This window comes from Protobothrops mucrosquamatus, unplaced genomic scaffold, assembly GCF_001527695.2.
Source record: "Protobothrops mucrosquamatus isolate PMUCROS unplaced genomic scaffold, P.Mucros_1.0 scaffold3404, whole genome shotgun sequence".
NCBI lineage: Eukaryota > Metazoa > Chordata > Lepidosauria > Squamata > Viperidae > Protobothrops > Protobothrops mucrosquamatus.
In genome coordinates, this window is record NW_015389385.1 from 221,798 (window position 1) to 232,716 (window position 10,919).

At 45.0% G+C, this 10,919-nt stretch overlaps 1 protein-coding gene across 1 annotated transcript in view; it reads right to left on the bottom strand.

Annotated features, from left to right (window-relative positions):
* ZFAT (zinc finger and AT-hook domain containing) overlaps positions 1 to 10,919 on the bottom strand; it is a 94,525-nt gene that overhangs the window by 59,722 nt on the left and 23,884 nt on the right. The window contains exon 5 of the mRNA XM_015826954.1: positions 5,063 to 5,150. Within this exon, the coding sequence (XP_015682440.1) occupies positions 5,063 to 5,150 (88 nt within the window). The remainder of the gene's footprint in view (positions 1 to 5,062; positions 5,151 to 10,919) is intronic.

The following is a 10,919-nucleotide window of genomic DNA, read 5'->3' on the forward strand; positions in this document are numbered from 1 at the left end:
GGGAGGTGGGGTGGGGTTGGGGAAGGATGGAAGAAGCAGGAGAGGAAAGGAAAGGAAAGGAAAAAGGTAAGTTCTAGCCTTCAGGGAAGACATTTCAAAAACCAATAAAATATAGATTGTTATGACGGCTGGTTGTTGAATCTTTTAAGGAGTACTCCCTTTCGTAGGTTTACTTTTCCCCAGCTAAAATTTCAACGTGAAAGAAAGAGCCTCATTAATTGATGGTTTTCCCAACATTGTGTATTAGGCTGTTTTCTCTAGGGCTTGCTCTTTGAGTGACAAATTAGAGACTGATTGGGCTGTTGGTGCAGAAACTGCTTTTTTTGTCTGTGTGTGTTTTCTCGCAGGAAGCCTTCTCAAACAGTAAACACCTAAGCAGGGCAGCTTCACTAACCAAATATTTATGAGCTTTAATAGTCTCCGAGAGCTGCTAACATTTGTTCAAGGCTTCACCCAGGATTTCCGGAAGGGTTGGGAATTCCAAACAAACAGCTTGTTTAACAACTGCCAAAGGCCTAAAAACCCAGATGGGATGGTATAATTGCCAGAAAAGAAGGATGCATTATTCAGACTCAGTGAGGAAGAATAACCAAACGTTAAGCAAGTGGCTGTATTTTTAAAAGGGTGCGTAGAGAGGTAGTCCTTGAGTTACAACTATAATGGAGCTTGGCCCTGAGGGAAGTTAGCCCCAGAGAAGGAAATATTAAAAGAGCAGAAAAATATATTTTTCCTCAAAAGCAGTGGTTCTCAACCTTTTTAATGCCGCGACCCCCAACCGGTCGTAAGTCGAGGACTAAACCGGTCGTAAGTCGAGGACTTTCCCTGCCCGGGAGCGCCGCGCATGTGTAGTTCCGCCCCCTGTGCCAGCCGAGGCGTAGCTGGCAAGCGGCAGAGAAAGAGCAGGCCGACCACCAGCTGGCCCAGCTCAAGGGAGGTAAGGCACCCGCCGGAAAACGGGGAAAAAAATGGCGGACAGCCTTGCTTGGCGACCCCCGTGAAATGGTCGATCGACCCCAAATGGGGTCGCGACCCATAGGTTGAGAACCGCTGCTCAAAAGGATTTTTAAAAGCAGAAACCAAATCTCTCTGCCCCCAAATCTCTTTGTCTCCAGCAGGAGCCAGCCCTATACAAATGCAGATGTAAAACTATCAGGAAAGCTGGAGCCAGAAGACAAAGACCTAAAATCTGCATACCTCACTAGCCCAGCCCCAGGGAAGCAGGATATGACTTTTGGGGCATAATAGGACTAAACCACAGATACAAGGCCCAGAAAAGCACTCAGACTCAGTTCAAAGTTCATGCCACAGGAACAGGAAACTATTCCAAACAAAAAGCTAGAGAGGGTATAAAAACCTACTACCCATGTGTTCAGCCCCTTGTCTCCTCTGCTCTTTCCTGCAAGAACCATCTTTCTGCTTCTTCAATAAACTGTAACCATCTTCCCAAAGCAGTCGCCATATTGCTTATTTATTCCCGGCTTCGATGAACCAGGATGAAGACTTTACTTCCAACAGTCATGACAGTCATAAATCGGGTTGCCCACGTGACATTTTATGAACTGTTTTGTGGCAGTTCTTAAGCAAATTGCACAGGCGTTAAGGGAACCCATGGTTTGCTAAGGGCTGCTTTGGCCAAAACCTGGAAGCAAATGCAGGATTTTGGGCAAAACCATTGTAACACAGAGTTACGTGACCCTGGGATGCTGCAAATAGCCATAATTGCAGGCTGGTTGTTAAGTGTGTGGAGGTGTGATCGTGGCGGGAGGGGATGGGGAAGAGGGCTCTGTATTCAATACTTTGAATGCAGGTCATAAGGAGGTTGTCTGGGGTCTGTTGCTAAGCAACCAGTTACAAGTCAAGGTAATCCTTGACTAGGAACACAACTGAACCCAACATTTCTGCTGGTGGTAAGACAGATGCTGAGTGAGTTTTGTCCCATTTTGTGACCTTTCTTGTCAAAGCTGCTGACCGAATCACTGCAGTTGTTATTAACACGGTTGTTAAGTGAATTTGGCTTCCCCCACTGACTTTGCTTGTCATAAAAGGTGATCACGTGACTCCGGGACACTGCAACCGTCATAAATAGGAACCAGTTGTCAAGTCTCTGAATTTTGATCACGTGACGGTGGGGATGCTGCAATGGTGATCATTAAGTGTGAAAAACGGTCATAGAACACTTTTTTAAGTACCTTTTTCAGTAACTTCGAAAACAGATACTAAATGAATAGTTGCAAGTGTAAGTTGAGGGCTACTTGCACCTTCCATCTCAGGGAGATCATACGGGGCACACAAATTCCCACAAAGACTTTAAGCCACTTTTTTCAGTGTCATTGTAACTTCCTAGGGCAGTGATGGCGAACCTTTTAGAGACCGAGTGCCCAAACTGCAACCCAAAACCCATTTATGCATCGTCGGGTGCCGGGTGGGTGTGGCCCATTGGCTGAGTGTGGCCAATTGTGGTCCATTAGGTGGGTGTGGCCCATTGGCTGGGTGTGGCTGTGGTGGTAACGGCAGACTGGGTGGGACTAAAAAGTTCAATCAATCAGTTCCAACTTTGCAAGATCTTTTTTCTCCCCGCGAGAAGTTGAAATTGACTGATTGATTGAACCTTTTTTTTTTGTACACGGCAGCAGAGGCCTAAAGCGAAAAGGTTTTATAAAACCCAGCTGAAGGCCTAGGGCTGGGGCAACGGCGCACGTGCCCACAGAGAGGGCTCTGAGTGCCGCCTCTGGCACCCGTGTCATAGGTTCGCCACCACTGTCCTAGAGTCATTAAAAGAAGGGTCATAAGTTGAGGACTACTGTATGTCTTTGTGTGCCATATGGACTTGGTTATAGCTACTTGAAGCAAAAATAATTCAAGGGTGACTTGCATCCTAAGCTCTATAGTAGTGGCCAAAATTGTGGAAATCTTTTGGGAAAAGTGTATTTTTGAAGTTTGATGGCTAATAATACCACTTTCCTTTTGGAGTAGTACCATAAAATTACGTATCAATGGAAAGATAATTTAATCAAGAATGTAATGCAACAAAGTTTGTTCAGTTATCTGTACTGTATTCTATTCTATGAAAAGTTATAGCCAAATAACCAGAAAAAGGAAGCACAACTTGCTTAGGTTGATCTCAGGGAGCTTTCCTTCATCTGATTGTAGCCAATGAGCAAGAGTGTTTAGAGAGCCAATTGGGTGTCATCCTGTTTTGGCAATGAGCCAATCAGATCACAGTAGGATTCTGTGATTGATCTCATGTATTGAAGCTGAGAGGAGGACATTTGTCAGTGTGTTAAGTGATCGCTATCAAGTTGGTTGGGTTTTTTTGTGTTCTTTCATTTAGTGAGCTTGTAAAATGTAATAAAATTAAAGTCATGGTGCAAAGAGTTGACTGGTTGCCCAGAAAGCAATGTAAAATAGTAGTATTAAGTGAACAAGGCTACAGTTATAAAGAAATTAGAAGAAAAATTGGTGGAAACTTAACCAAAGATGGCATTTCTACTGTACACCTTTCCCAAAAGGTTTCCACAATTTTGGCTACTACTCTGTCATCATTTCAACCAGGCAGAGGAGTGGACCCTAGTGATTTTGGGCTGATTTAAAAATCTGACAGGCTAATTCAAAGTCTCTCTATTCTCACTCTGCAAACCATTCCTTAGGGCAGGGCTTTTCAACCTTTTCACCCATTGTACCACTTTCAGGATATGGCTACATCCGAGGACCACCAGTCGCCTAGCAAGGTGTCAAAAACGTGATAACCAAAAAAAAAAAAAAGGAAAAAAGTGATGAAGTACAGGTAGTCCTCGATTTACAACAGTTCGCTTAGTGACTGTTCGAAGTTACAATGGCACTGAAAAAAGTGCCCCCCAAGCCACAGCCGAGCAAGACACCTGCCTGCCCGCCCAGTGGCGCTCTTCCTCCTGTCTGAGGTTTTCATTGTTGTGAGCATTTCTGTTGAGGATTGGCAGCGGAGGTGAGGTGGGGGGGGGTGTTTGGTTTTTATTCCCTCCGTCTGCTGGGTGGTTGCAGCAGGTTTTGGTCACTTCACATGACCCTGGGACACTGTGACCGTCATAAATATGAATCAGTTGCCAAGCATCTGAATGTAAATCACAAGACCCTGGAGAGGCTGCAACATTCCAGCTGATCGGCGCTTCTTCTGGGCTCAGCAGAAGCGCCAGGATCAGTGCTGATTTCCAGCTGATTGGTGCTTCTTCAGGGCTCAGCAGAAGCACCAGGATCAGCGCCGAGCTCCAGCTGGAGCCTGGCGCTGATTCTGGCATTTCCACTGAGCCCTGACAGCCCCAAAGAAGCGCTGATCAGCTGGAAAGCGGCACTGATCCTGGCGCTTCCGCTGAGCCCTGACAGCCCTGCAACTCCAGCCATCTCTCGCTCAGGCTTGTGCGGTGCTGCTCATTCCCCTCCCCCGCTACCACTTTTCTAGGATGGTCGCGTACCACCTGCCAGGTGCCAATGTACCACAGGTGGTACCCGTACCACTGGTTGAAAAGCCCTGCCTTAGGTCATTGCTACTTGAGAGAGAGGAGAGGAGAGTCCTCTCCAGAAGAAAGTTCTCTGAAACAGTTTGAGAAGTGAGCCAGGAGTTGATGTATGTTCACACACCCACTATCCCTCTGCAGACAGAAGTTGACAAGTCACAATTTCCTTCCCTCCCTGCTAGCACCTCCAAAATCTATCCAACTGTTTGCTGGAAACAAAAGTCCTTTGAGCAGCATAGCAGATAGGAGAGGGAAAGGTTATAGAAGCACTTAGGAGCCATTGTTAACTACTCATATGCTCTACATCTTCAATTCTAGAAGAAAGATTTGCCTCGCTGATTTCAGCCTGGCGAATTACTATTCATAGTATAGGTGCCGGGACACTACACAATTTAATCCCCCCAAAGGATTTCTTTTTTAAAATTATCTTCCTCATGATGATAATGACAATAACAGCAGTAACAATGAAAGCCTAATAGTAATAAGGCATAATATAACAGCAGAATGTTCTTTAGCTGGCGCCCTTGCCTGCACGGTTACGCCGCATCCGACCCCATCAGCGTGGCTTCTCTTACCTGGATGGTTTGTCTTTATATGAGCTTTTATAAGTCGGTCTTCAGAAAATGATTTCTCACACACAGGGCAGGAATAACTCTTTTTGTCCTTTAGAGGAAAGAAAAGGGAGAAGAAGATGGTATCGGTTCACTGAACTGATTGCTAAACTCATTACACAGTGAATAATATCTGGCTCCCAACAAGATGAGGCTCAAAGGTGGATTTTAGTTGGCATCTGAAAGGACAGAACAGTTATCATTATCACAATGAGCCACATGGAAAGGATATTTTTTTTTAAAAAAGACCTGTAAGCACATGGGTAATCTCAAAATAATTCATAGCTTTGGTTTAGAATAATCTTGGCAACTTGAAGATCTGTGGACTTCAACGCCACAGGTTGGTCCACAGGTCTTGAAGTTGCCGTGGCTGGACAACCCTGGTTTAGAGCAATAGAAGGAGGGAGGGAGGGAGAGAGAGAGGGAGGGAGGGAGGGAAGAAGGAAAGGATGGAATAGAATAGAATGGAATGGAATGGAATGGAATGGAATGGAATGGAATAGAATAGAATAGAATAGAATAGAATAGAATAGAATGGAATAGAATAACTTTATTGTCACTTTAAATGTATATTAATCAGCATACATTAAAATGAGATGTTGTTGCGTACATACACCTCTCAAAGTGTAACCACCTCCAATATACACTGCATAAATATGACCAATAATAATAATAATAATAATAATAATAATAATAATAATAATAATAATAATGCATATACCTACATAGCAATAGCACTTAGACTTATATACCGCTCCACAGTGCTTTACAGCCCTCTCTAAGCAGTTTACAAAGTCAGCATATTGCCAACAACAATCTGGGTGCTCATTTTACCGACTTCAGAAAGATGGAAGGCTGAGTCAACCTTGAGCTGGATAGGATTGAACTCCTGGCAGTGGACAGAGTTTTCCTGCAATACTGCATTCTAACCACTGCACCAGGAGGGAGGGAGGGAGGGAGGGAGGGAGGGAAGGAAGGAAGGAAGGAAGGAAGGAAGGAAGGAAGGAAGGAAGGAAGGAAGGAAGGAAGGAAGGAAGGAAGGAAGGAAGGAAGCTATTCTAGTTCTAGGTCAAGTATGGCCAAGCTGGAAATTTTGGTAGTTCGGTATGATCTAATGAGTGACAATTTGTTTACCAATACTGTACAGACATATTACGAACCAGCTCTTGCAAAGGACAGATGCAGCCTGGCAGTCCGATCTCCTTGAATTTAACAGGTCATGGGATTCAAAATTAAAACTGGCTTTAGAAATGGCAGGTTTTAAGAAGATTACCTCGGCGACACTGAAATTGCTTTTCCCCCCGCAAATGTTATGCGTAAATGATATTTGGGACCATTTCATCCCACGTGGAGAAAACGAAAAGCTAAATGGGAACGGATTCCAAGCCCCTAAACTATTATTTCTGTCAATATTTGAATATCAGCTCAATGGGAATTGAACGTTTCAGAAACCAGAAAACAAGTACGCGAAACGTCAAGTACATTATCATTCCAAAGCTAATAATTTTGAAGCCACGTTGATGAGCTGGAGACTCTAATTCGATTCTGAACATATGCAGACAGCTCCATAAAGGCTCCTGGGAACTTCTGACAGTGTGGAAGAGACAGATTGCTCCACTTTTTCAAATGCCAAGGTTTGCTTCCCGAAAAAGCCAAATGCTACATGAGACTCAGAGATGAAAATTAGATTTCCTTGCAGAGTAAGAGCGGCCTGCAAAGGAAAATTCCAGCCACAAAGAGAAAATCAGAAAATGCTCATTGCTATATGCGAGACCTTTACTTGGCCGAGATAATAAGTAAAAAGTAAAAAATCTTGTTGGAATATGTGCTTATTAGAAAACGTTTTTCGGTGCTGAGCTGTTTCCAGCAGCAAATCTCAATGATAACCGATCATTTTTAAAGTATCTCTGGATCTGCAATTCTTTTATCAAGGAGAGATTAGAATTTGGGATTTGACTTTGAGCATCTTCAGACATTTTGGCTTAAATGTAAAAGAATTAGATACGTTCGCTATCAAAAAGCGTCAAAGTTTATAAGAGAAAAAAAAGCATAACATGAACACATTTTCTAGTATGAATAGAACATACGTAACGTAACATCATAAGGCTGGAAGGGACCTCAGAGGTCTTCTAGTCCAATCCCCTGCTCAAGGCAGGAGACCGTATAACATCCCGATCAAATGGTTGTCCAGTTCTATTTTCAAAAACCTTCAGTGATGGAGCACCCAGAATCCAACAGTGGTTGGAAACTGATCAAAGAGAGAAGCTTGCCTCCAGAAATCGTGGATGCTCCATCACTGGAGATCTTTAAGAAGAGGCTAGACCAAGTGTAGGCAACCTTGGCTCTTTTATGACTCGTGGACTTCAACTCCCAGAATTCCTGAGCCAGCCATGCTGAGGGGAAAGGGAGAGGTTTCCAAGCTGAGCCATGCTGGCTCAGGAATTCTGGGAGTTGAAGTCCACGAGTCATAAAAGAGCCAAGGTTGCCTACACCTGGGCTAGACAGTCACTTGTTTGTGATAGTATAGGTCAGTGATGGCGAACCTTTTAGAGACCGAGTGCCCAAACTGCAACCCAAAACCCACTTATTTATCGCCGGGTACCAGGTGGGCGTGGACCATTGGGTAGGCGTGGCTGTGGTGGTCATGGCAGATTGGGTGGGTGTGGCCAAGGTGGGCGTGATCACCTCGATGTTGCTTGTGGGGAGGGACACCTGTGGGGGCCGGGCAGGGTTGGGGGAGATCCAGGGGGTCTCTGGTAGGTGGGCCGGTGGGCAGGAGGCTCATCCTGCAGGGTAAGGTGAGGCAGCGCGGGGGTGCCATTGTCACAGGGCAAGGTGAGGCAGGGGCCGGGGCGGCTGCTGCCTGACACCATCATTCCCTGCACATAGAGGCCAGCATGTGCATGGGTGCTGGGATGCATCCGGCTATGTGGGACCTCTGCGAATTGGCGGGCGGCTGGTTGAAGAGGGACGGTTGCCATCTCCGGGACATGGCGCACATGCCCATAGAGAGGGCTCTGAGTGCCACCTCTGGAACACGTGCCATAGGTTCGCCACCACTGGTATAGGTCCTCCTGCTTGAGCAGGGGGCTGGACTAGAAGACTTCCAAGGTCCCTTTCAGCTCTATTATTTCTATTTCTATTTCTATTTCTATTTCTATTTCTATTTCTATTTCTATTCTATTCTATTCTATTCTATTCTATTCTATTCTATTAAGAGGCAAGCTATTCCACTGATTAATTGTTCTCACTGTTAGAAAATTCCTCCTGAGTTTTAGATTGGATCTCTTTATAACAAGCTTCCACTTATTATTCCTTGTCCTGCCCTCTGGAGCTTTGGAGAATAAATCAATCTCCCCCCCTTCTCTGTGACAACCCCTCAAGTACTAGAAGACAGTTATCACATCCCCTCTCAACCTTCTCTTCAATAGACTAGACGTACCCAATTCCTGCAACTGTTCTTCACATGTTTTAGCCCCCCAGGCCCTTTATCATCTTCGTTGCTCTTCTCTGCACTCTTTCTAGAGTCTCGGCATCTTTCTTGCATCATGGTGACCAGAACTGTATGTAGTATTCTAAGTGTGGCCCCACTTGTGTGCGTATTATCACTTCTCATGATCTTTAAGACTGTATCAACAGAGGGTTAGTCTCAAGGTAACACTTCCAAAACTCCTTTCTTTAGAATTTAACATGTTCTATCAACATTTTATGGCAATTAATGACTTCTGCAAAAAGGTGGGTCATGTGGGTGACCCGCACTTTACGACAGTCACAACCTATGACCATAATGGACAAAAGTAAATCGTAAGTCGAGGACAATCTGTATTATACCTAATTTTTTTAAAAAAAAGAAAAAAGTAACAGAGGCAGAAAGAGAGGATGGTGAATAATATCCAATTTAGGCAAAAGGTAACTGGAAGTTTTTCTCTATGTTTTTTCTCTGGCATCTGTTTAAAAACCCTGCTATTCAATCAACGTGCTAGGCTTTTAAGCACTTCAGAAACTGTAGGTACCTTTTCGATAGACACAAACACACACAGAGCACAGCAGTGTGTAAGAAATCAACTGCTACAAATAAAAATCGAGGCGGTGATCTGAAAACAAGCCCGGGCTTTCCATGCAAAATGAATTCAGCTGAGCATTTTTTTCTAATTCAGGCTATAATGATCCTAATAAATACCTGTAAACACTATGGTGCAATTACAGAAGGATTCCCCCATTTGCTCAGAATTTCATGCTGCTTTCTCAAAAACCAACTGTGGTTTTCAGAGACACGGTACTTAGTCAGAGTAGGAAGCTGGCTATTCTGAACATTCCTATTTTTTTCCCCAAAAAGTATTCGATCTGTTGGAGATATTGGCCAACAGTCTATCTCCTGTCAGTATACAGGAGCTCTGAAAACATCAAATGCATCATGCTGAACATTTCTTTTTAAGGAAAAATGCATAAACACAGTCGGGCATCAGAGAGGGAGGGGGGAAAAATAGTATTGAGAAAATTTCCTCATGGCTCTTCTACGGCATCAAAAATTCTGACATATAGGGAGGCTCATGGTGGCTTAGTGCAGGGCTTTTCAACCTTTTCACCCATTGTACCACTTTTAGGATATTGCAACATCCGAGTACCACCTAGCAAGGTGTCAAAAACTTGATGACAAAAAAAAAAAGAAAAAAGTGATAAAGTACAGGTAGTCCTCGACTTACAACAGTTCACTTAGTGACTCTTAGAAGTTACAATGGCACTGAAAAAAGTGCCCCCCAAGCCACAGCCAACAAGATACCTGCCTGCCCGCCCGGCGGCGCTCTTCCTCCTGTCCGAGGTTTTCATTGTTGTGAGCATTTCTGTTGAGGATTGGCAGCAGGGGTGGGGTGGGGGGGTGTTTGGTTTTTATTCCCCCATCTGCTGGGTTTTTGCAGCAGGTTTTGGTCACTTCACATGACCCTGGGACACTGTGACCGTCATAAATATGAATCAGTTGCCAAGCATCTGAATGTAAATCACAAGACCCTGGAGATGCTGCAACATTCCAGCTGATCGATGCTTCTTCAGGGCTCAGCAGAAGCACCAGGATCAGTGCCGAGCTCCAGCTGGATCCTGGCGCTGATCCTGGCGCTTCCGCTGAGCCCTGACAGCCCCGAAGAAGCGCCAATCAGCTAGAAAGCAGCACTGATCCTGGCGCTTCCGCTGAGCCCTGACAGCCCTGCAGCTCCAGCCGTCTCTCGCTCAGGCTTGTGCGTTGCTGCCACCGGTTCAGCTCATTCCCCTCCCCCGCTACCACTTTTCTAGGATGGTCGCGTACCACCTGCCAGGTGCCAATGTACCACAGGTGGTACCCGTACCACTGGTTGAAAAGCCCTGGCTTAGTGGATCCTGACGTCAATCATTTCAAAATATGACATAATTAAAAAACAGAGAATAGTAAAGCAGATTAAAAGACTCCCAAATTGGTTTTTCTCTGTGACACGTGTTAGGTGGAGGGGACAGAATATTTCCAGCAAATTTCCAGTCATAACAGTTCTGCTTTTCTTCACTGTATGTTAAAGAGAGAACCAACCTAGGAGATATTTTTTGACAATGAGAACAATTAATCAGTGGAACGGCTTGCCTTCAGAAGTTCTAAGTCAGACATGTCCAAAGTCCGGCCCGCGGGCCATTTGCGGCCCGCGGCCCGGTTTAATCCGGCCCTCGAGCAGCCCTCCCTGCTCTATGTAAATGCGGCCCTCCCACGGCCCTCCGGCAAGTCCCATGAGAGAGAGAGAGAGAGAGAGAGAGGCACTTGCACTTGCACTTCTGTCTCTCTCTCTCTCTCTCTCTCTCTCAT